The 26,335-nt window shown below is 37.6% G+C and overlaps 2 protein-coding genes across 6 annotated transcripts in view; one reads left to right on the top strand and one right to left on the bottom strand.

Annotated features, from left to right (window-relative positions):
- LOC308655960 (histone-lysine N-methyltransferase SETDB2-like) overlaps positions 1-26,335 on the top strand; it is a 93,323-nt gene that overhangs the window by 57,999 nt on the left and 8,989 nt on the right. Inside the window, exons 17-25 of the mRNA XM_081306464.1 lie at positions 3,228-3,361; positions 5,616-5,665; positions 7,756-7,817; positions 8,910-8,976; positions 9,611-9,742; positions 10,586-10,657; positions 12,715-12,832; positions 15,037-15,365; positions 25,721-25,836. Of these exons, the coding sequence (XP_081162590.1) occupies positions 3,228-3,361; positions 5,616-5,665; positions 7,756-7,817; positions 8,910-8,976; positions 9,611-9,742; positions 10,586-10,657; positions 12,715-12,832; positions 15,037-15,154 (753 nt within the window). The 3' untranslated portion in view covers positions 15,155-15,365; positions 25,721-25,836. The remainder of the gene's footprint in view (positions 1-3,227; positions 3,362-5,615; positions 5,666-7,755; positions 7,818-8,909; positions 8,977-9,610; positions 9,743-10,585; positions 10,658-12,714; positions 12,833-15,036; positions 15,366-25,720; positions 25,837-26,335) is intronic.
- Positions 15,526-26,335, bottom strand: part of RCBTB1 (RCC1 and BTB domain containing protein 1) — a 41,540-nt gene continuing 30,730 nt past the window's right edge. For 4 of the 5 annotated variants that reach the window (XM_081306529.1, XM_081306527.1, XM_081306528.1 and 1 more), the window contains exons 11-13: positions 25,767-25,918; positions 25,035-25,165; positions 17,745-20,289 (exon numbers count right to left, since the gene is read on the bottom strand). In XM_081306529.1, coding sequence (XP_081162655.1) covers positions 20,140-20,289; positions 25,035-25,165; positions 25,767-25,918 — 433 coding nt within the window. In that variant the 3' untranslated portion in view covers positions 17,745-20,139. The other variant, XM_081306530.1, reaches the window with a different exon arrangement.

The following is a 26,335-nucleotide window of genomic DNA, read 5'->3' as shown; positions in this document are numbered from 1 at the left end:
TCTTCCTTTTGCAATCTGTGGCCACACCTCATCACCATGGCCCACTTCTGCAGTGTCTTCCAGACCCCAACCACCCTCTCCCACCACCCCCCTGCACCACTTCCTTGTTCACCTGGCAAAGTCCCATCCTTGGGTGAACATGTCTGTTGTCTGCATAAACCTAGTAGCACCAGCACTTGAGCAGTTGAAGAGATGGAGAAAACCCACAAATATAGTGACTGACTTAGATTCATGGCTGCAAACATCAGAAGGTTCCTCATCACTTTGCTTGTATGTTTGCTTCACCCTCCACCTTCTACATTTCCTGTTTCACATCCTGTCATCTCTCTTTAAAACCTCTCCTTGCTCCAACCTCCCAACCCCAAGTTGACGATTACCTTTATTTAACCTCTCAGCTGTATTCACCCAGTTGTCCACACCCTGTGTCTTGAAGTACCCTTTTTTTTTTTTTTTGGTGGGGTGTGGGGGGCAGGAATTGAACCCAGGGGCACTGAGCCACATGCCCAGCCCTTTTTATTTTTTATTTTGAGACAGGATCTCACTAAGTTGCCTAGGGCCTTGCTAAGTTGCTGAGGCTGGCCTAGAACTTGTGATCCTTCTGCTTCAGCCTCCCGAATGCTGGGATTACAGGCATGCACCATTGCACCTGGCTCTTTTGCCTTTCTGGGGACACACACACACACACTAGGTGTCTTCTACTTTTCAGGCTACTTCTTCCCCCATGCCCTGGCTGTGTATCTCCAGCCCTGTCCCCTCACTAGAATTCCAGTCTACTAACCTGACACATTTCCATAGATAACAAAAGCATCTTATATTTAAGTTGGCCGATAACACAATCCACCCCATCCAAATCTATTCCTTCTTCACCCCAGTAAGTAGCACCGCGATTCATCCATTACCCAAAGCAGAAGTCTAAGAATGATCTCTCCCTCATCACATCCCTGCACAACATCAAGCCCATTAGCATTAGCAATCCTCCTAGACATACTGCACTGTCTACCCACTTCTGTCTTGGCATCATTAATCCACTGAAATCACTGGTCTAGCTCTCTCAAAGGTGGCTGAAGATTGCTGATACCCTGATTTCTTCCTGCCATCCTACCCGGCTCATTCTCCATACAGCAGATTGATCTCTTAAAAAGACTGGTCAGTTTATGTTCCCCTTAAACAAAGATAAAATTACTTTGCTGTACTCTGGCTTGTAAGCCCTCCATGACCCTGCCCTTATGAGACTCTCCCCCAGCCCACTCACCTGCTGTAACAAGAGGCCTTCCTCTTGCCTTTCTGGTGAGCTTGCCCATTAGGAGGCTCATTCTTGCCACAAGGATGAAGGCCTCTGCTTAGACTATCTTTCTCCCTGCCAGGAGCTCTTATTATTCCAACCTTCTCTATTACCACCTTAGATGATACTTTACTGACCACCCAATCTGAAGTAGGGACCCAATGACACTGTCATTTGTCTTATTTTAGTTAGATACAATGCATAAACCCTTCTGTGAGGTGTTTTTATATTTTTGTTTGGGGGTTTTTGCAGTGCCAGGGATCTAACCCTTTCACATGCTAGGCAGGCACTCTAGCACTTTACCACTGAGCTACATCCCCATTCCACCATGAGATGTTTTTAAATTTGCTTTATTTAATCATTGTACCCCCTCCTCACTAGAATATACACTTCATGGGGACAGGTACCTTCTACTTAGTCCACTGTCTTACCCCTTATCCTTCAACAATGTCTGCCACATCAGAGCTACAATAAATACTGTACATCTGCAAAGACTTTAAGCAAATGAATGTTTATTGCCATTTGTATTTCTTTTGGGATTTGCCTGTTACCATTTTCCTGTGGAGGATTATCTTAACCCTGTATCTAATATTCTTCGAACATTTTTTGTTGTTGTTGGTTTTTTTTTTGGGGGGGGGGGTTGGTACTAAGGATTGAAACCAGGGTTCTCTACCACTGCTCCACATCCCCAGCCCTTTTTATTTTTTGAGTAGGGACTTGCTAGTTACTTAGGGCCTTGCTAAATTGCTGGGGTCAGCTTTGAACTTTGAATTCTCCTGCCTGAGGCTCCCGAGCCACTGGGATTACAGGCATGAACCACCGCATCTGGCTGTAAACATTTTTCTTTCCATCTTTTTCCTTGTCTTAAATTTTTCAAATAGTATATGTCGCCATAAATATGAAAGTTTAAATTTTTTATATAGTCAGATCTTTTTCTTTGTGGCTTCTGGGTTTTCTACCTTCCTTAGATAGCCTTCCTTTACCACACACCATCCTTTTTTTCTTTCCCCTTTATTTCCTAATTTGCTTTCATAATTAGAGTGTTAATCCATTTAAAATTTATTTGGGAGAGTTTTTGGTCCCCCCCAATTAAATTTTCATTCTTTTATGGTCTGACTTGGAATCCCACCTTTTATCTTAATCTTATTTCTCACCTACATTTGAACTGTCTTTATTTACACGTTTGCTTGTGCTGATGTTGGGGAATCGTGTGAGCCATCTGTTTTGCAAGATGGTCTTACTGGGCCACCAGTCATTCAGCCAGAAGATGATCCTAATCAGCCTTGGTCACAGCTGGATTCCCTAAACCACTCAGGTTTCTGGGGCCACACAGTGTCTGCCTAACCATCTCTACACCACCTTCAATAAAATACCAGATTGAGAAATAAAAGCAAGGGATCAGATAAGCTAAACTAAGAAAAATATGGCTCAATTGGGGTTTTTGATTTGTTTTTTGGGGGGAAGCTCTACTACATAGATTCCAAAGAAGTTTCCTTTATTTTATCTCACATTATCCTCAATAGCAACCCTACAGACAGTTAATGTTACCCCAGAAAGGAATCTAAGAGAAGTGACTGGCTCTTACTGAACTTGGATCCTCTTGCCTCAGCCTCATGACTACCTGGGATTCCAGGCAGGCCGCCAGGAGCTGCTCTTGTCTCGGGTTCCTATACCCTTCAAGGACCAGTAGCCTCCTCAAGCTGGATAAGTTTGCCAACTCTGATTTTTTGAAATCTCTTTTAAAAAGGCATTGATTTTTGAAAGAAAAAGCATTTTCTGCTTTTAATGGGATCATTATGGAACAATCCAGGCCAAGCATTCACTAGTTGAGGTTTTGCTGAAATTTTCAAGACTGCTGGCTTAAATAACATCTAATTATATTTTTAAATTTTAACAAAGATTATGAAAAACTGGATCTTATTTAGTAAAACCTATTCTTCTGTAGAAATGCACGTTGTGTCGTGAAAGAGGAGCCACCGTGGGATGTGACTTAAAAACTTGTGCCAAGAACTACCACTTTTTCTGTGCCAGAAAGGACAACGCATTTCCACAGGCTGATGGAGCTCGAGGGATTTATAAGTATTTAACACAACAGTTTTAAACCTACGTTTGGGGGATTGGGATAGGAATAGGAAAATTAAGACAGAGACTTTAAAAAGCTAAATTTATATAACTGATTTTCAAATGACAAGACAGGGGGATACCCAGTTGGGAACTAAACTTTATAACACCTTTTCTCAGTATCATAGAAAAACAATACAAGGTTTAGTTTTGCTTTTATAAGTTTCCCTGCATCCTGTCCTTCCTGGTAAAAAGCATCACTTGTGATAGTGGCAAGAGTGGCCTAAAAGGAAGCAGGAAATAGGGACCAGTTCAAAGCTGTTCTTTTCTGACACAGGAAGTAGTTTTTTTACTTATATAGCCACAGGCTCATCAGTTGATGTCTCCAGTCTTGTATGTGGAATAAATGTAATTTCCACTGTTATACCAGTAAATAGCTACCTGTTCTGAGTAATAGGATTGGTGTTATGAGAGCATTTTTTAAAAGTTTTTGTAAGATTTGTTCATAAAGTGATTTTTTTTAAAAATGCTACTCAGATCTGAGTAGGATCCCCTTACCTAAGTGTCCCAGGCACTTTTATTAACTTATTTAATAACCACTTTTTGCCACGAAAACTCAAAGTGCTATACTAATGTTATGTCAGTCAGTCCAGGGAGGTAGCCACTATTATCCCTATTTACAGATAAAGCTCGGGGCCACTTAGGAACTTTCCTTGGGTCACACAGTTGATAAGTGGCAGAGCTGGGTATCAGGGATCCCGAGTCCCTTGCTCTTTACCACACCAGTTCATCTTCAAATATAGAGTCTGAGCAAGTTACATTTGTCGCTTGAGACATTAGGACTGTACTTTTTTTTTTTAGTTGTAGATGGATACAATATCTTATTAATTCATGTGGTGCTAGGGATTAAACCCAGTGCCCCAGTGGTAGAGGCAAGCACTCTACCACTAAGCCACAGCCTCTGTACTTTTTTTTTTTTTAGTTGTAGATGGACACAATACCTTTATTTATTTTTATGTGGTGTTGAGGATCGAACCTAGGCAAGCGCTGAACCATTGAGCCACAACCCCAGACATTTATTTATTTATATATATATATGGTTTTTTTTTTTGGTTTTTTTTTTTTAGAGATAGAGTCTCACTGAGTTGCTAGGTGCCTCACTAAATTGCTCAGGCTGGCTTTGAACTCTCAATCCTCCTGAGCCACTGGGTAACAGGCATGCGCTACAGCCCAGCTCAACTTTTGTACTTTTTTTTTTAATATTCAATTTGCTAAGAAACTCATAGGTTGTGCTCAGATTTCACTTTTTTTTTAACCTTTACAAAGGGCCCATTTTATATAACTTTTTTACAAAGACTTTGAACATAAGATCAAAACAAAAGCAATTGAAGTCATGACTCTCTTAAGAAGTTGGGGAAAACTCACTGAGTTTATATTAGAGCTAATGAATGGAAGAAACTTGAGTACTTGGGAAATGAAAGTTCTCAGAGATTACCAGAACCTAAAGCAGGGAAGTGAGGGGCTAGCTGGGTATTGCTGGGAAGGTGGCATAGAGGAGGTGGGACCTCGTGGAAGATGAGAGGAAGCACGGCATCCTGACCATCAGCCTCAATAGGAAAAGAAGGGAGAAGTAGCTGCAACTGAGACAGAAGAAATGCAGGAAGAAAACAGGATCTGCACAGTTCTCACTTCATCTCTAGTAGGTTAGATATAAGATCTGGAAATCTGCCATTAATTTTTCATAAATTAATGTGTGCACTTTTGTGTATTGTTGAAAATCAAGCTTTGTGTAGTCTCGTGGAAATTTTCATGTCTTAGAAGATTTTGGATCTTTAGGTATCTTTGTATAGTCAAATGCCCCTAACCACTGAGTGTGAACCAGTACTGTTCAAAGACTTCAACTACTCCTTCAGAGAACATAATCTTTTTAAGATTCAGAGAGCAGAGAAGATATCTAACAGACTCATCCGCACTTGATGTGGGTTAATTTTACACTGGTTTAGCATTTCTCTTTAAAAGTTAACACTGAAGGGGCTCAGAGGTAGAGCACTTGCCTAGCATGCTTCAGGCACTGGGTTCAATCCTCAGTACCACATAAAAATAAGATACTGTGTCCATGTATAACAGGAAAATAAATATTTTAAAAAGTTAATACTTAAAGAGTAGCAATTATGAAAATTTAGTACCTTTTTAAATCACAAGGAAATTGACATTGTATTTGAAAACTGTTTATTAAAAGATTTAATGATTCTTTGGAATTGCATATTTTCAGGGTGTTATGCCAACATCATGCTCCCAGATCACCAACCAATGCTCAGAGTGGTAAGTCTCTACAATCTCAGTATTGTGGGTTTAAAGAAAACCAAACATTTATATAAGACATGGAATAGTCATTTACTTGCTTCACTGAATTAAAATACAAATCTTTGAGTCAAAACTGTACATACCTATAAAATTTGTCAGTTTCTCTGTGCACAATGTGACGTTGAATCCAGGCTTACTCTACCACTGAACTACATCTCCAGCCTTTAAGACAGAGTCTTACTGAGTTGCTTAGGGCCTCACTAAGTTGTTGAAGCTAGCCTTGAACTTTGATCCTCCTGTCTCAGCCTTCCAACTCACTGGAGTTAAAGTGTGCCACCATGCCTAGCTTGACTAGTTTTTTTTTAATGGTGAATTAGACCTATTCTGGCAGTTCTCACCATAGTGATAAGACCAAACTAGACACTGTAAAAAGTTTTGGCTTTTGTGACTACTACTCTCCTGTAAGAATATTAGAATTTTCAGTAGGTAAAATTAGTAAGGTGTCATATACTCCCTGAATAAAAACTTCCCAAAAATGCATGGTTAGCATTTCATTTTAATTAAGGTAGAATAGATCCTATCTGGAGTTATGGGATGTACATTCATTCATGAGTGCCTTCAGTGTACTTTCAGAACACCAGTGTTTTACCAGTACTAAATACAGAAGGTTCGCCGTGACCTGGAGTCAGGACCTCTCTGAAAAGACTTAGTTCTGTGTCATGCCACTACATTTTAAGGGGGCAAAAGGCACTCTCTGAACAGTATCTCTACCCTTATTTTTCAGTCATTACCCTTTTAACTGAGGAAATGCCATAAAGAGATTGCTCTTAATCAGTGTTTACTGATAGAGAACAGTAAGTTTTAAAAAACATAATGTGGGGCTGGGGTTATAGCTCAGTGGTAGAACGCTTGTCTCACCTGTGTGAGGCTCTGGGTTCGATCCTCAGCATGGCATATAAATAAATTAATAAAATAAAGGCACATCAACTAAAAAAAAAAAGCAGATAATCTTGGGCTATTGGTGTAGATCAGTGGTACAGTGTATGCTTGACATGTACAAGGCCTTGGGTTCCATACCTGGCACCACAAAAAAGAGGATGTAAATGAGTCCTTTCCTCTTTGAATTCTTCCAAAGAATGTTTGTATAAACATACCACTAATATACATTGCTTTTTTCACTTGCTATACTTTCAAGATCCTTCTGCATAAGCTTATACACTTGTGCTTATGCACAGTATTCCATGAGACAGCCATACAATAGAATTATTCTCTGCTTGATGGACATGTAGGTTATTTCCTACTACATTTAATAGTATTTAATATTTTCTACTACATTTAATACCATGGTTAACCTTGTTCCCCATACATCTTTGCCTCCACACAAACTACACTGTAAAGTTAAGTTACTGATTCAAAGAATATAAACAAACTCTGGATAACTTGTGGCTAATTATCTTCCACAGAGATTACATCTGTGGTACAGTTACCCAAATCACTGCAAATATTGTATATTAAACATCTTTATCAGTCTGATATGTGAAAACTTTTTACTTTGTATATCTTTTCACCATTTTTTTTTTTTTACTCAATACCTTTATTCCATTCACTTTTATGTGGTGCTGAGGATCGAACCCAGGGCCCCACGCATGCTAGGGGAGCGCTCTACCGCTGAGCCACTATCCCAGCCCCTCACCAGTTGTTTTCTATGACCTACTTTATTCACTTTTCTATTCAGTGATTCTGCTTCCTGAAGAGTTCTCCATATACCAGTTTTACTACTCAGTTATTTCCTTTTCATATTCACTAAGATCATTTTATATTTTAAAAATTAGCCCTTTAAGGGTTGGGGTTGTGGCTCAGAGGTAGAGTGCTTGCCTGGCTTGTGTGAGGTACTGGGTTCGATCCTCAGCACCACATAAAAATAAAGACATTGTGTCCACCTATAACTAAAAAATAAATATTAAAAAAAAAGCCCTTTATTCTGTATGTTGAAAATGCTTAGTCTGTTTGCTGGATCTTTTGACTTTGTAACAACTTCTGGCTTTTCCAAATTTTATATGTCAATCTTTTCCTTTATGTATTCCAACTTAAGTGATTTATATTTTTAGCTGATGGAGTAAAAAGAAAACGAGGAAGGAAGAAAAGACTCCCAACAGGCATTCATGTACCGGTAATTTGACTTAAATTTTCTTATAGCTTTAAATTTCTTAGTGTCCTTATTTAAACCATTCTGAATTTCAGGTGAAATGTACTTTCCAACTCACTGGAATAGACAGCAGCTTCCTTTGAGTTGTCTGACTAGATAAACCTGAGATTGCGCCTGAGCATGCCCTTTTGGGAAGAATCCCTTATTCAGGAAGCTTTTAGATAATTCTTAATGATGAAATTAGTAAGGAGAAGCTGGAAGTTCTGAAGGAGACATTATTCCCACAGCTTCTGTAAAGCATCCCCTAACACCAAGTTAGAACATCTGACTATAGAGTGCTTAGGTCCTTACATGAGCTGAGGGTATAGCTGAGCACTGGTACAGTCAATATTTCCCAGCTACATGATCCAATATAACCTTGTTTGTAATTCTTATAATTTTCTAAAGTATATGAAATACTTACAGGATTTTAACTAGTATTAATATCAGCTCATATAAGCCAAATTAATATGAGCCAGCAGCCTCTACTATTTGCTATTATTCAAGAGGTGTTTCTCAAGCTGGTGAGGTGGCTTGCCTGTAGTCCCAGCTACTCAGGAGGTTGAGACAGGAAAATTACTTGCACCCAGGAGCTCAAGGTCAGCTTGGGAAACATAACTATCTCAAAAAACAAATGTTTCTCCCCCAGCCTCAGAAATTTAGCAAGACCCATTTCAAAAAAATCAAAAAAGGCTGGGGACGAGACTCAGTGGTTAAGGGGCCCTGGGTTCTAGCCCCAATACCAACCCCCCCCACACACACACACACACTTCTCAAATACCTTGTTTTATAAGTAAAATATCTACATATGAAGGGCTGAGGTTGTGGCTCAGTGGTAGAGTGCTCACCTAACACATGTGAGGTACTGGATTCAATCCTCAGCACCATATAAAAAATAAAAAAGGTATTGTGTCCATCTACAACTAAAATAACTTTTTTTAAAAAAATCTACATAAGAATATAAGGCATGTATAATTAAATGCATTTTCCCATTAAAATGCATTTAATAATACACAGAGGATTGGCTTTTATGTATTAAATACCAACAGTACAATCTTGATTTTTCTCTCCCTTTAGCAACCCGAGACGACAACATTCAATAGATTCATAAAATCAATGAAAGAAAAGAACAGCGGCTCCCCAGGTTTGTGCTCAGCGACAGCTATAACACAGCCTCCAGTACTTGTAAAAACGTTGACTCTTCGGTATTTCAGCCGTTTAGTCCATTAGCACCCCACCATGTAAATAAGTTGGGTTGGATTGGGCGTTGCTTCTCAATATGAGGATATACTTCCTAATAAAGAAGCTGGTCTTGCCTGAGCTCAGAACCCAGTAATGTGCCACCCCACACACTATTTCTTATAAAATAAGGAGTTTTGTAGATGAAGGGCTGGGGTTGTAGCTCAGAGGTGGAGCGCGCTTGCCTAGCATGTGTGAGGCACTGAGTTCGATTCTCAGCACTGTGTATAAATAAGTAAAATAAAGATCCATTGACAACTTAAAAAAGTCATTGGCTAGTAAGGAAAATGACATAGTGATTGACAAAAAAAAAAGGGCAGGTTGTCATCTCAAGGATTTGAAGCTAAATTTTAGAAATTCTTCTTAATTTATATAGTTATTATAAGCAAAGTTTTCTCTTATAACACTTCATTCACTGTTGTGTGTTATTTAGTAATTATATTCATCAGCCACTAGGCAAGGTTTGAAGAAGTAACCATAAAGTGGTATGATTAGCTGCTCTATAAGACCATTACTTATAATAATGTTTTCCTTATTAGATGCAATTGTGAAAACACCTTTTCTTAAGAAATGTAAGGAAGCAGGACTTCTTAATGACTTATTTGAAGAAATATTAGATAAACTTCATTTGATTCAAGAAAGACTCATGGATGAAACTACCTCAGAATCAGGTACTAAATTTCCCAGTACAGAGACTTTTCACAGACCTAGACGTAAAACAGACGAAATAAGGTAAAAAACATTTTCCCTTTGCATTAATAAAAATTGTTGTGTATAAGGTCTACTGTCTATTATAAATCAACAGAATGTAGATAAATTCAGTAGTTTAATTCAAATGCCCTAACAGTTGTGATGTAGTTCCCATGAGTGCACACAGGTGTGTGGGCGCATTTAGAGCCAAGGTAGCCACATGGTGGCCCCCTGTGCACCTGAATTTAAGTGCTGAGAACAGTTAGGTTACAGTACTGATGTAACTCAAGTTGTTTCCTAAATAAACCAAGTGCCCTCTATAAATAATGTTTACTCAAAATTTAATGTATGGAAGAAATTTAAATGTTTTGATCAATGTGTGTTTTAGTTAAATACAAACTTTCTTAAGTTTCTTGAAGAACTCTTGGGAAAACTGAAGTTCCATTTGTAAGGTATAAATACATAGTTCCTTAGCTTTCTTAACACCTACAGAATAAAATTTGTGAGCTCAGACTAAAGTTATTTCATAAAGGAAAGCTTCATCTATTATAGGCAGCAATGTAAAATATATACTTATTTGAAAGAATATGTTCTATAGAACAAGATTAAAAAACTAAAACTAATATTTTCTCTAGACCAAGCACTTCTCAAAACTTTTTTTGCTTTAAAATCAATGTGGAGGACTTGTTAAAAGCACAGATAGCTGCCCACCCCAGGTTTTGATTTTACATTTCCAAAAGTTCCTGTTTTGGGTTATTTTCTGAAGTGTAACTGCACACATGAATTATTTAAAATCAATACTGAAAATGTTTGTCTCTCTCCAGAGTATGAAGAAATTGGGACTTCACTTTTTGACTGTAGATTGTTTGAAGACACATTTGTAAATTTTCAAGCAGGTATGTGAGTTACAAAAACTTTTATAGATTGAAATAGTATGATGCTATACAGGTAATAAAATTCATTTAAGAATGTTGTTTTATTAAATGAAAATAGCACAGCCCATTACAAAAACAGTATGACAGGCACAGAAGAAAAAAACAAATATATACACATATATACACACACAGGAAAACAGCACTCAGTAGAAAGAGCAGTTTCTTATAGGTATTGGATTGTAGTAATTTCTTTTGTCTGTTCTTTTAATGCTGAATTTTCCAAATTTCCTATATACAAATACTTTAGGGTTTAATGAGAAGAAACTCATTAGAAAGGAAACAACAGGCCTTATAGGTGTGTGACACAATGGCACACACCTATAATCCCAACAGCTCAGGAGGTTAAGGCAGGAGGATCATGAGTTTAAGGCCAGCCTCAGCAATTTAGTGAGACCCTAAGCAACTTAGCAAGACCCTGTCTCTAAATAAAATATAAAAACACGGGGGTTGGGGATGTGACTCAGAGGTTAAGCGCCCATGGGTTCAATCCCCAGTACAAAAAAATAAAATAAAATAAAAAAATGTCAGGTTTAGTTCTCCCAACAAATATAATCTCTTCAAATCTAATCTTATGAGGGGCATTGTGGATAATTCTAAAGTTCATAAAAAAAATTAGAGGGGTTGTGGTTCAGTGGTAGAGAGCTCACCTAGCATGTGTGAAGCATGTTCCATCCTCAGCACCACATAAAAGTAAAACATTGTGTCCACCTACAACTAAAATATATTAAAGAAAGAAAGAATAGTCAAGATGTTTTTGTAGAAGAGAAACTTGGGGTATTTCAGTTGAAAGGAGGGAGACCAATCACTTGTTGAGTCTTGCTCACAGACTGAAAGCTCAAGCCTTCAAGGCTTTCTACTTATGATTGTGATCTGACCTTTGTCAAGGCTGCTGCACACAGGAGGCAGGTGGTGCAAGGCACCTCCCAGGGAGGAGTGGGGGATCAGATTCTCAGGTAATTTGATGTGAATGGCTGCCCCTGACCCTGCACAAGACAGTGCCCTATAGATGTTTTTGTCAGGAAATGGTACTAAGACACTAGGTTTTCCTTGAGAAAACATATAGTTCATATCCCTATCTAAACATACACAACTTTCACACTTGAATTTTACATTATACATTTCTATTTGTAGTCTTACTACATTTATAACAAGAAAAAAATTTTTTTTAATTTACCCCAAATAATATCTTTCAGTCTGCTAATAAGAGTATCTCTCATTTTTATTTAAGGTAGCCTTTAAAATCTTCTAAAAATCTTTTTATGGGAGACTTATCTTACTCTTTCATATGACACAGTTACATGTTTAGAACCTGTCAGTTGTCACACTGGGTGGGATGGTTGGGAGTCCATCTGTTATAGTGCCATGCAGGGATGCAGGGCACCAGGAGACACCACTTGGAACTGCATGAGAACCAGCTGAAAAGGCTCAACTTTGACACCACACTTGATATTCTCTAGCTTAGTTTAGCCTTAATAATGTATATAGTTAATTGCAGGTGTGTGGTTGTTCTGAAGATGATGTATTTTAAAACAAATTTTAAGGCTTTTAAAATTATATTGTCTTATTTATGAAGCCTTATGAAACAGTATCTTCTTACACCACAATAAAAATCTACTTCTAAAACAAAAAGCTTTTATATAACATTAATTGGATGCATCTTTATGAAAGATTTGCCCTTATCCTAGCCACATTCTCTCTCCAATTATCAACTTTCAACAAATGCACATAGCATAGCAAGTGAGTTATGTAAGTGTTCAAGTTTTCACAGATAAACAATAGGGATTTTTTCTGCCACAAACTCATCAGCTTTATGTGTGATAAATGCTGGAATCCCATCCTGAATGAGAAGAGGAAGCCATCAGAAAGAAACCAGTTTCTACTCACAATACTCTAGTCTTTTCACTCAAGGCACAAGCATTGTGGACTACGTACTTGCAAGTGAAAGAGGCTAGAAACAGCACATTATTTCTCATGAAACCACTGAATAATCTAAAGTCACTTTATTCTTCTTTTCAAAGCAATAGAGAATAAAATTCATGAATCTGAAGAAATGCGGCAGCAGCTGAAGGAAGACATTGAGCTACTTCAGGATTTAAAACAAACCTTATGCTCTTTTCAAGAAAACAGAGACCTCAGGTCAAGTTCCACTTCCGAATCCTCTCTGTCTTCCTAAAGACCATCATTTCTTAAGCCAGTGGTCAGGTGAAACTGCAAGTAGCCCCTAAACCAGAAACCCAGCCCAAGAGCCACACACCTTCAGCCCATCCCTCTCTGGGGCCCAGACTATATCCCCACCAGCTCTTAAGTTCTTGCTGATTGGCTTTGCCCACTGGATGGGACTCGTAACAGTATTCCACTTATTCTGAGATTACTTTTCCTTCATACTACTTCCCAGTTTAGCTACATCTCACTTCACACCATGAGAGTATAGGATCTCTGATAGCAGAAATGATTTCTGTGGTTTCTCACCATTATCCTGCTGTTTTGCTCACTGTCATATTCCCAGCACTTAGTCTGCTCAAGAAACATTGGTACAATAAATGCATCAAAATCCATAATTTTTGAGACTAGTTTCAGCCCATAATGGCTCTCAGATAGTAATAGATATGTATGTACCACTTATACCAGATTTACCTGTCTTCATGTCAGTCTGCTTTTTAGAAATCTCTTTTCAGCCAGTTATTATATGACCATTTTATCATCTCCTTTTAAATTTGTTCCTTTTAGTTATTCGTGACAGTAGCATATATTTTGACATATCACACATACATGGAGTGTAACTGCCATTCTTGTGGTTGTGCATGATGGAGTGATACTCGTTGTGTATTCATATGTGAACATAGGAAAGTTACGTCCAATTCATTCTACTGTCTTTCCCATTCCCATCCTTCCCTCTTCCCCCATTCCCCCCTGACCATTTATCATTTTTGAAACACCAAAATCTAAAGCAAGGCTATTAATAAGAACAGAAGTGGGAATATATAAGAATGAAGAAAAATAATAGTTAAGTTTTTTTCAGTCTAACAATACACAATTCAGATTTTTGTGCCCATACCACCACTGACTGCTGTCATTCTCCCATTTATGGTTCTAAATCCCCTGACCTTTTTTGGGGGGGATGGTGTGAGGGGCAAATACTGGGCTACAAGCACTCTAGCTCAGAGTCACAGCCCCAGTTCCCATCCACACACACACACCTTTTTTTTCTGAGATAGTCTTGCAAAATTACCCAGGCTGACCTTGAATCTGCAATCCTCCCACTTCAGCCTCCCAGGTGGCTGGGATTACAGGTGTGTGCCATCACACCGGACTGAAGTTCTCTGAATCACTACCATGCTGCATGTCAAAATGGGTTTGAATGGAGTCCCCCAAGCATAAGTAATCAAAAACATCTGTTGAAGAAAGATTATGAAATAGATAGAAAAAGACACTCCATTCCCATTTTAATGGCAGGTCTAGTCCAAATCATTACCTAAGGACAAAAGACTAAATAAATCAGTAGTTTTAAATCTAGCTGCACACTGGAATCAGCTGGGGACCTTTTAAAAGTGCAGAAGCCAAGATTATTCCATCCAAGCCTTGCTGAATAAAGACTTCCCCTGGTCTAGATGAGACTAATGTTAGCTTCCTGTCCCACTATGACATCTTAAAGCAAAGCTTATGTGACTAATGATTTTGAAGTCATGATCTTTATTAAAAAGCATTGTCTCTACTTTCAAATTTAATCTGTCATTCACAGTAGGTTATTTGGCACAATGGAGCATCCTATATTGGGGGGTCATAAAGTCAGCAACTGCTAAAACAGACCTGAGGGTGCTTCCACCCTGTCATTACTAAAACACCGTAATCAAATCACTGAATAGATCTGAGCCTAATTTCACTTTATGAGACAAAACGTGACTACTAAATAAGAAAAGGTATGAAGCACAGGGTACAGTGCCTGGCATTTGGATGGTAATTTTTGACTAATAGTCACTGGCTCATTATCTCCATTTTAACCAAACAAACTTGCTTATGGTAAGTTCTAGAAGGTTCATTAGCCCCAACTTCTTAAGCATTTGCTCACGCCACTTATACCTGTTTTAGAAATGAGCTAAAAGCACCATTTTCCCCTCTTCTGCACAAGACGATCTTTGTTCAGAACAACTGCTTGTCATATTAACCCTATTTGGTTTTTTCTTATGAAAAAATATTCATATCTTATTGTGTCATTAATTCCTAACCTTATCTCCCCTCCCCTAAAAACTTATATGCCCCTGGCAAGAGGTATTCTTTCTTTCATTTATGAGCGTCCCAAGAGGATTCAGACATGACAGTTCAATTGTACTATCTTTCAACAGGAATAAAGTTCCTAGCATTTCTGTGTGGATACGAGAATCAAGCAATGAACATGTTCACAGTTCTTATTCTAGCCTTCTACCAGCTAAGATTTTTACTACTGATTTTTTAAAACTGTGATAAAATATTTGTAATAGAAAATTTACCATCTCAACCATTTTTAAGTATACAGTAACATTAAATAAATTCATATTGTACAACCGTCAAACAACATTCATCCAAAAAAAACTCATCTTGTAAAACTAAAACTGTACTCAAACAACTCATTCTCCCCTCCCCAGCTCCTGACAATTACCCTTCCACTTTCTGCCTCTGAACCTGACTATTCCAGGTATGAACCTTATGAATACGATCACACAGGATTTGTCTTTTTGTGACTGGCTTGTTTCAGTTAGCCAAGTTAATCCATAATGTCCCACATATCAAAATTTCCTACTCGAGGATGCATACTGCAGACTTCTAAGTGGGGAAAAACAACTCTAAGAGATGCCTGCCTTATCAGAGTACTTTATTAATATCATTTTAAACATTACATAAATACCACTTGTATACTAGAGTATCAAACATTGTTCCAGTAAGAAGTCCAAGAGTACAGTAGGGATATTTTAAGAAATGTGAACACTTTGGCTTCCGTTATTACATCAAATGAAATAAAAATCAATTTAAAGAACAGTTTCCATCTCCCGCTATGATTAACAAAACCAAGTAGTAGAAAAATAAGAGTATATTTTAAAAAAAATACTCAAGTACTTTTTGAAGGACATGTTCTCTTCACTACCATACACACTCATACAAATTAGTAATCTGAGAAGTGGTTCTTCACCTGTATTAGGAATTTGGTAAATATTTGCTGAATGAACGAACTATCTATGGATCTGGATCTACCACTTCATCTTGTGCTTTTTGAAGAAATTTTTTCAAGTAAGCAATAGTAAACATACTGAAGTTCTTATTTTGTTCAAATCATAATCCTACAGAATAGTAATTGTTAGAAATACTACCCATTATAGCCAAATTAATGTGCATTCATCAATATAGAAAGAAAAATTCTATCATGGTGCAGAACTAATTTTAACTAATTTACTGGGCTTCAGTCACTTGTGATATGATCCAGAAAAAAGGGATGGGACTTCTAAGGTTTGTACTTATTTTGCCTATCAACAATTGTCTTTGGAGCTTCACTCTCCATTCACCCTAATACACTTATTTAAGAACAGTGCTAAAATAGTAGCTGCAACATTTTCTCTCTTACGAATGTAGCTCTGAAAACAAATTCAGGCGCTAAGTTCACAGGGTCCTCTCTAAGCAGGAAACTAAGAGAGTTCACACGAATGGACAAGAGTCCATGGACCAGAGAGCTAAACAAAGTTTTGTTCTTAAAGCAAGCTCAATGAACATGTGATAAAAGTGAACACTGTTATATCCCAGAGTCACATTTCATAACCAGACCAAAAGATAATAATTCTATCTTGTGTATAGGATCTTTGTTGAAAAAACATGATCTTGGGATCCCTTTAAATTCAATTCTGCTAAATAGTATTAGCTAACACAATTAAGAGAGGAAAATCCCAAATTGAAAGACAATGAAGTTTCAAATAAGCCAGTGTGTGATGGAATTTGGCCTAGATAAAATAAATGAAGCAAATTCCATTACTCCTTATAAGAAAGGTGATTGTAAGACCACTTCTTCAAGTCATCATAGCAGATCTGATGATTTAGCAGCTCTAGCAGGAAGGCAAGAGTATATTAATATGTCATTTTTTTTCTTATGAGTGAGCATTTACAGGGGAAAAGGTGAAGGGGTGATTTAAATCCCATTTTTCAAATTCATCCTTACTATAGTGACAAACCATGAGATAAGTAGCAGAGACTCTAATTAATAAAACATTCACCCTTATCCAAACAAAGATTCTTTCATTATTAATTTTTCATGGATAATTCTATATTACTGCTCCTGGTTAACCTAGAAATTTACTCAATTACTTCAGTAGATTTAACAACATTAAATAAGTTAAATGGAATATTCTTTTGATATATCTTGAAGTTTAAAAAGCCATCAATAGTGAATACACACCAACCATACTTTCACACAATTCTAACCGTCCTTTACATTAAGGTGCTGACCGGCAACTAACAGCAGCACTTCGCCTACCCGGCCCCCTGCCCTGCTAGTCAGCACTGTTAATTCCTGATGAGCCTCTGTGTTCTTTTCACAATCACAGCTCCTGATATTAAGGGGTTGTACTATATGACCCAAGAGAGTTCTCAACAACTTCCTTTTTCAAAGTTCCTTTAAGCTAAACTTTCATCCTTTCACAATGTTCTAGCCCCAATATAAGAAAGGTCACATTTAAAATATACATATCTGGAAACAAGTTGTTTAAAATGGGCTCAGGAAAAGCCAAATATCCTTCATATATTCCTAGAGAGAACTGTCTCAAGATGTGATAAAAACAACCTGGTGGGTTTTACCTGCAGAATCACATCACCCGTAGAGCACAAGCTGGACACATCACCAACAGTGCCCCAAAAGCACTCACACAAACCCCAGCAGCTTTGGGCTTCAGTTCTTAAAGGCTCCACATTTACTGGCTTTAGCAATGAACTCCTTTAGCAGAGGACCATCCATTTGCCAAAATGCTGCCGTCTGTGTAACTTCTGTCAAATGATTGATGCAAAACTTAAAGCAGAATTCTTCTAAATCCTGGACACATACAACAAAAATAAAAACAAGAAGAGGCCTTTGTTTATTAACTTTAATTTCTTCTCTACAAACCCCTCATCCCAGCTTGCTCACCCTCCCCCAAAATACTGATGGAGAAGCCAAATCCCTTGATGATTCCCCAGACTCCAGTGTGGATCTGTCACCCACTCACCCACCCACACACCGGGGTGGGGGAGAGCAGCAGTCTTCCCTGGTTACCATAGTCCAGTTACACTCAAGACAGTGTAGTACAAAGCCAAAAACCACCTTAGTTCATGTTTTGTTATGTTCAAGAAATCAGAGAAAAGAATTAAGATGTGAAGTTAGTTTAAGGAGACTAAATTTTAAGAAAGAGAAAATAGATAAAGATTTATGGTTAACCTAAAGTAATATTAAAAATCTCCAAAACTTCCAATTGACTTTTGCACTCTAATAAAAATCACTTCATTTTTAAAGCCACAAAGAAATGTAATTTCCACACCACACACTTACCAGGAAGTCAACACCAGAGAAATATATTTAAATAAACTGGATTTTTCAGGCAGACAACTGGGAAGTCACCCGCCTACCAACATTCAGAAAAAAAGTAATATATACAAGTGGGAAACCAGAATGATTAAAACCTTGATTTCTGTCTTACACATCCGTACACACCCCACAAAACTCTTAATATTGTTTATTCCTTCAAATGTTGGAACAAAAACTTACTAAATTAGGCACCTGGAATGGATATAAGAAACGAGATATACATAGTAAAGCAAATCACACTAAAAACTCTTAGCAGATTTTTTTTTAATGTTTTAGTTTTAGATAGACACAATACCTTTATTTATTTATCTTTATGTGGTGCTAAAGATCGAACTCAGTGCCTCACCCATGCTAGGTGAGTGCTCTACAACCCCAGCCCCTAGAACAGCTTAATTTTTATAACTTGGCCCCTAGTTAGTTGTATACTGAAAGTCGATAACTCAAATTCAACCAAACCAGGAACTTTGCATTTGAACTGCAGGATCTGGACTTTATATTTCCAGCTACCATTAGGAGGGAATTTTAGTTCCCACACAAACAAGGATCTCTTTTTTTTGCTCTCAGTGTAGACCTCTGCTAACAACTATTTCCTATGTTAAGGGTCCTCTGTCCCTAACCAAAAAATGCCCTAAGCTCAGAATTAAAACATAAACCACAGCAAATATGTTATTAGCCAGCTGTCTGCCTAAGTTTTATTTTCCAGATAATTCAAAGTATATTTGAACTGGGCATGGTAGTACACGCCTGTAATTCCAGCGGTTATGGGATGTGAGCCAGGAGGACCACAAGTTCAAAGCCTGCCTTAGCAACTTAGCAAGGCCCTAGGCAATTCAGTGAAAACCAGTCTCTAAACAAAATACAAAAGGGCTGGGGATTTCAGGAAAAGCGAGGCACTAAGCAAATCAGTGAGATGCCAGGGCTGGGGATGTGGCTCAGTGATTGAGTGCTCCCCGAGTTCAATCCCTAGTACTACCCCACCCCCCAGAAAAAAAGCATACTTGACAGTACAATCTCTGGAGCCTTTTTTTTTTTTTTTTTTTTGTACAGGCAATTGAACTCAGTGGGTTGCTCTACCACTGAGCCACATCCTTAGACCTTTTTAATTTTTTGAGACAAAAAAGTTGTCCAGGTTAGCCTTGAACTCGTGATCCCCCTGCCTCAGTCTCCCAAGTTGCTGGAATTACAGACATGCACCATGATGCCTGGCTTTGGATCTGTATGTCTTAGAGACTCTCAGTGAACTACAACTGAATTTGTATTATAATAAACTAAAATGCGGGCTGGGGTTGTAGCTCAGTGGTAGAGTGCTAACCTTGCATGTTTGAGGCACTGGGTTCAATCCTCAGCAACACATAAAAATAAATAAAGTTAAGGTGTCCATCTACAACTAAAAAAATTTTAAAAAACTAAAATGCAAAACAACAAAAATATTCCTTCTCAGATGATTATTCAAGGATGAGCACTGCTCTCAGCATTACAACCCAGTGATTAAAAAACAGGCTAAATTATTTTCCACGAGTACATAAAAGTCACATTTTAAATCTATCTTATTTAGTAGTCAAAAGTAGTGAACTAACTTACACATAGCTTGGGAAGAAGTAGCCAGTCATGAGCACAGAAAGTTCTTTATCAGATAAAAATCTTTAAATATTATACTTTAATAGCATAACTTCAAATTCACAGGAAAAGAAAATACACTAAATTCTGGCATCATACCTTATTACTTGTAAGTCTACTACTTGGAATTCAAGATCTTTTCAGAATATATGAAAAGTGGGGTAACTTTTTAATAGTGCAAAAACTGCCTTGAACATAAGGACTTTTTAAATATACTACATTACAGGTATATAAATGGTGCTAATTATAATTCACTTCATACGTTTATGAAAATGCTTCTATCAAATTGCCGGGCGCAGTGGCACGCACCTGTAATTTCAGCGACTCGGCAGGCTGAGGCAGGAGGATCAAGATTCAAAGCCAGCCTCAGCAATGACAAGGCGCTAAGCAAGAATTCTTCTAAATCCTGGATACATACAACAAAAATAAAAACAAGAAGAGGCCTGTCTCTAAATACAAAAAAGGGCTGGGGATGTGGCTCAGTGGTCGAGTGCCCCTGAGTTCAATCCCCAATACCAAAAAATGCCTTCCCTTCCCCACCAATTAGTTTGAACTAGTGATATAGCTTGATATTAATAAATGTTTAGCAGTTTCAAATATTAAAAGTCAAATTACAGAATACTGAAAACAATATAAATCTAATTTAATAAAATAACTGAACTTTGGCTAAGGCACACATATGAATGCATTAGGAGATAAGAGATCTGAGCTTGCAAGCTCATTTGCCTCAGAGAGTGGCATAGTTACCGCACTAGCTTACCAACCAAGGCCTGAGTCAGTTAACCTTTGGGAGGTCACTTAGATAAACATCCTGATGAGACCACAACTTTTTTATTGGGGAGTGAAGGGGTGTTACCAGGGAGTGAACCCAGGGCACTTAACCACTGAGCTATATCCCCAGCCCTTTATTTTGAGACAGGGTCCTGTGAAGTTGCTTAGGGAGGGACCTTGCTAAGTTGCTGAGGCTGAGTTTGAACTTGCAAACCCCTCAACCTCCCAAGCTACTGGGATTATAAGCATGTGCCATCATGCTTGGCAAGGCCACACTTCAATATCATAAAAACCTGCATGATCTGTTCATCATATTCTGCAACTAAACAAGAAAGTATAACTCTTTGCCAAGTAATAACACAACTATAACAGGACTGGTGGGCTATTATATAAAGCAATCCCAACAAAGAATCATTTGACCAAAAGAGTTTTTAAAGTTCAAGAGAGAATAAAAATAGATTATGGATTATTTAGCCAATAGATGATAAAAATTCATCATAAAAGGAAATGGAATAGGGAAGTGGAAAGAATGTAAAATGGAGAAGTGTCATATAATATTCCTGGTATCAGAAACTAAATCTTGTGACATTCTGTGGTGAATTATTATAAAGTAGTTTTAAAGCAAATCAAAAAAAGTATCATGGCTGAGGCCGTATCTCAGTGGTAAGGCACTTGCTTAGCATGTGCGAGGCACTGGGTTCAATCCTCAGCACCACATAAAAACAAACAAAATAAAGGTATTGTGTCCATCTACAACTAAAAAAAAAAAAAAGTATCAGATCTATTGTAATTAGCAATTACAATAAATCAAAAACTCTAATTATATATTCATTCCATATTTTTTTTGGTACCGAGGATTAAACCCAGGAGCACTCAACCACTGAGGCACATCCCCAGCCTACTGTATATTTTATTTAGAAACAGGGTCTCACTGAGTTGCTCAGCACCTCACTGTATGCTGAGGCTGGCTTTGAACTCGGGATCCTCCTGCCTCAACCTCCCAAGATGCTGAGATTACAGGTGTGCACCACCTCACCCGGCTTCATTCCATATCTTTAAATGTTTAAAATTATTTCCATTATATGCACTCTGAAAAAAAGTATTTTCTCTCCACATATTTTCTTCAGTAACAGAGAACTGATGATCTTAATATTCGCAATTTAAAAAATTCTAATGCAGACCTTTAGAGTACTTACCTAGCATTAAAATTCCAAAGCTAAAATAATCAAATACTAATAGTTGTGTAGAAGACCAACTCGGACTGAGTGAAGACAGGATATCTCGTGTCATAGCCACCTTCAGATATACTCCAGATTGGGGGCAGGGAGCAGGATCACCCACCACTCCTAACTCTGTCCAAAGTTGTTGCTGATTGCAGAACAAAACCCACAAACCATAATTCTATAGTTCACTTTATATCATTTCAAGTATAAAAGGTTTTATTTTGGGGAATGTATATAAATGTTCTATCATATGAGAAAAAGGTGCTTTTCTCCTGTGACAAAAAAAAAAAAAAAAACACTTCATGACCTATAGATCTGGAAAAACTTAATTGAGCCCTTTAAGAGAAGATATAATGCTAACCGTCTAGCTTTGGTATTAAGCTTTCCAAGGCTCAGATCCAAAACCACCGTCACAGAGTCCTGTACCCATACTTATTGCTTCCCACCCAAACAAAATTGTAGACGGAAGTTGCTCAGCAAGTAAGGTTTTTTGGAGAGTTCTCTGCTCTGGTAAAATAAATAATACTTGCCAACTATTTCTCATCACGTTCAACTACATGTAGGCTTTCCTAAAAAGAATCAGTATAAATACTAAGCATTTCAAGAGTTTTATGATATGGTACTGAACTATCTTAATATTTTATTCCCATTTTCTCCCTTGATGTCAATATTTATTTGGGTCTGTATTTGGGGATACTTAAACAATCATTCCTCAAGTCCTTCATAAAACTCGGAGAAAGTTTGATGATGCATTCATAATGCGAGGGCTCCAGCTGGATTTTTAAAAAATCCTTATAACTACTGAGTCCACACATTTTTATGTACATTTCCTTCAAAATTAGCCTGTCAAAGGGGACATGGAAGAGCCACAATCACTTTTTATAGAAAACAAGAAATATGAGAAGCAGGTAGCCTTCATCTTCCTAGTGTTGTCAAAATTAGTTCTTGAAGTTAATTTCCAATCTGACTCATTAGCAGCTTTCAATCAACATTTTATATATATAAACATATATGAATATGTATATATATACGCACACACACATATACACACACCTATATATAAAGTGTGATTTTCTTGTACTCTATAGTTGACTTATTATATTCTATAGTATTAAGGAAATAAAAAGTAAAGGCACATTAACCAATTATAATTAATTATAATTAATATGATACTCATATCAAAAGCTTAAAAGTATACCATAGAAAGAAGTAATCATTTATCTCTTATCTTTTCTCAATTCTCTAATTTTTCTTTTTTACATTGAATATGTAACACTTATGGGATTTCAGATATTTTTTAAAGCACTTCTTCACAGTGAGCTGTTTCTAATATAATTCAATCATTTAACGTGTACTTTGAGTGCTGGCAGTATGCCCATACTGCAACAGGCTCCAGGGAATCACATATTATTTGTAGTCTCTCTAAAGGAACAGTTTTCAAAATGTGTTTATAGTTAACATAAGAAAAATGAAAATTAGTAAAGGAAACAGTCGGCTGCTATGAGTAGAAGTGGCATTAGGCTTTTCCTATAAAACTTCTGGGGTAGATTTTAACTGAAGGGAGGAAATTTCCAAGATATTTGTCTCCATCCAGGTTGATCTGATCAGCGTGAGACAGCAAGGTCCTACTACAGGGTATGGAATTTTTGAACAAAGAGGAATGTGGGCACACACAGGGGAGATTCTGGAATTAATTGCCAAATGGAGAGGAAAAAGCATTGATACAATGTAAAATTATATCATGGGATGGAAAAGGAATCTAAAGAAACAGAATTTCTAATACAGAGGTTCAAGGTGTCACAGGAAGGTAGGGAAGAAAACTGCTACCTCCATTTTCTACTAGAAACAGTTTATCCTGATTAGTCTTCCATCTACTACTGTCAGGCTGCAAAGTCAGCTACATTTGCCCTTATCAAATATTTACAATCAAAACATAACCCCAAACAAAAATAGGATACATTTTGAAAATGTAAGACGTAATGGTCAACTTCAATCCCTAAATGATAGATTATGAAGTTTGTCCTCCATTACCTCAAAGGCCACAGCATGGATCTTCGATAAATTCCATTACAGGTATTCCGCCTTGTAAAATGATAAAATACCTATAAAAATAGGCTAATTGTGTCATTTTAACACACCAACCTTAGCTAGACATCTCAGATCCCTCTACCTCCTGTTTTGGGGAGGGTATTGGGGGGGGTACTAGGGAGGAGCCCAGAGGTGCTTTACCACTGATCTACATCCCCAGACCTTTTTATTTTTGAAACTTTACTAAGTTACTGATAATGGCCTCAAACTTGAGATACTTTTGCTTCGGTCTCCCGAGTCACTGAGCCAACAGGCATGAGTCACCATACCCAATATCCCCTCTACCTTTTATTTTCTATAAATTTGTAAAACCAACCTTCTTCTTACTGCATCCTTTAGGAGATACTGTTTCCTGGGGTTCAACAAACATCTACCATCCAATGGCTAACACATGCCAGGCAATACAGTAAGGTACAGCTCCTGCTCATGAAGAGCTTACAATCTGATGCTCTGCTTCTCAGTCTCAAGAAAATGCACATTTATATACACAAAATGTAAGACTCCCCAAAGCCCACTAATTCAGACTGTAGAGATCAGAGAATTCCAGATTAGGAACTCGATCCAGTGCAAATACAAACTGAAAGGAGTCCACAGCAAGTTCTTAACACATGAATACTTGTGAGTAATAATCAGACAATGACAGAATTCTGGAGCACGCACGGATAAAAATTATATGGCATCCTGGGCTTCTGAAAGGGTAGAGTTGGGGAGACAGCTGTGGGTCTTGACAGACAGACACGTGGACACTGAGAAAGACTAGAAGCTAAAGCTCGCTGCCTGTCAGTCCAGTTGGCTGCAGCACTTTATGTTCCAACCTGCTGCATAGCTGCTGGGACCTCAGTCAGTTAGGTTCTGATCTTAGTTAAGAATGAAGTAGAGGAACAACCAATTTTGAAACAATGAACAGAAAATAAAGGAGAAAGACCAGATTTCATTTGGATCAGTTGGTTAACGGAATCCCTAAACAGGCGAAGTTACTCATTTGTTCTTTGGGCCACGGGAGAGAAGGGGGGTAAATGAGCACAGGGAGCTACAGGTGATTCTGGTTTGCTGTTCACTGTTTTGTTACCTCTGCATCATATCTGACTGCAGCAGAGAATAGTGTAAAGGCATTCTCCACAGTGATTCCTCGCTTGATAATGTGCTGGCAAAGTTTTTTCAGTCTGTTTTCACAGTAAGATGTTGCCAAATCCAAAAGACCTAGAAGTAAAAAGTATAAGAGGTTTAATCTAGTTTATAATAAATTTCCCTAATTTATAAACATATGCATTTAAACATTTTAGTGAACAGTTATGTAGGTAAGTCACAAGTTTCTTAGCAAATATTCTTTTTCTTTTTAAGAATTTAATCTTTATTTTTTAGTTGTTTTTTTATGTGGTGCTAAGGATCGAACCCAGTGCCTCACCCATGCTCTACCACTGAGCCACAGCCCCAGCCCTCTTAGCAAATATTCTGAATTTGAGTATGTAAATTGTCTTACTCCCAAACTCTCCCACCTCTAAAACATACCTCTCCTATATTCATTTCACATTTTCTTCTATAGTACAAAGGAAGAGGGGAAACGGAATCTCCCTTAATTTTTTCCAAAATGCAAAGTTAATTAGTAACTTATACTTTATATAAGTCCGGTTATAAACTGTCCATAATTATTAACTATGATAACTATCCAGAACTGTTTTTAAAAACATTTACTTCAAACTTCTTTTAATAACGACATAAAAGCCCATACACCTGGAACTTTTTATATTTCACTAGGCTAAGGCATGAAGAGACATGTTCCTAACCACATGGGCTGAGGTACCTATGGCGTCTTCGGGCGGCAGATCCACCGTGTCTGTGTAGAGGTACTGGAGAAAGGCACGATACACGGGGTAAGAAAACTGGTCTATTTCTATCACCTCCTTCATGTCCTCATTCCAGTATGAGTGGAACATGGATCGAAAGTGCTCACACCTAAAACACATTAGCAAAAATTAGCTGAGGAAGGTGATGAAGTCAGACAAACTGGTAGAAGAGCACTACTGTTTCAACCTAACAACCCCTTTCTGATCAAGTTTTTTGGCTCATTGGTTATTTTTAAAAAACAGAGTATACAGAAGTGCATTTTAAATAATGAAAATAAATAAATAATTCAGAAATGAGAGTTCAAAACTTTTGGCTACATATTAACATCATTGAAATGATTATTTTTTAATTTTATGTAATTAATTGACTCTTAAAAGGAGTTTAAATGTTAACTGATTTGTATTAAACTGATTACTGATCCATTATCTGACAGGATAGTTTTCGTTTTTTTTTCATCTCCAACTTCTCTCCAAGCAACCATCACTCTCTATTTGTTTCTCTGAGTGGCCTGCTCACTCTTTCCTT

The sequence above is a fragment of the Spermophilus citellus genome (assembly GCF_964194105.1).
Source record: "Spermophilus citellus genome assembly, chromosome: 1".
In the NCBI taxonomy this organism is placed as follows: Eukaryota; Metazoa; Chordata; class Mammalia; order Rodentia; family Sciuridae; genus Spermophilus; species Spermophilus citellus.
The sequence above is the reverse complement of the archived record's forward strand: the minus strand, read 5'-3'. Positions and strand labels throughout refer to the sequence as shown.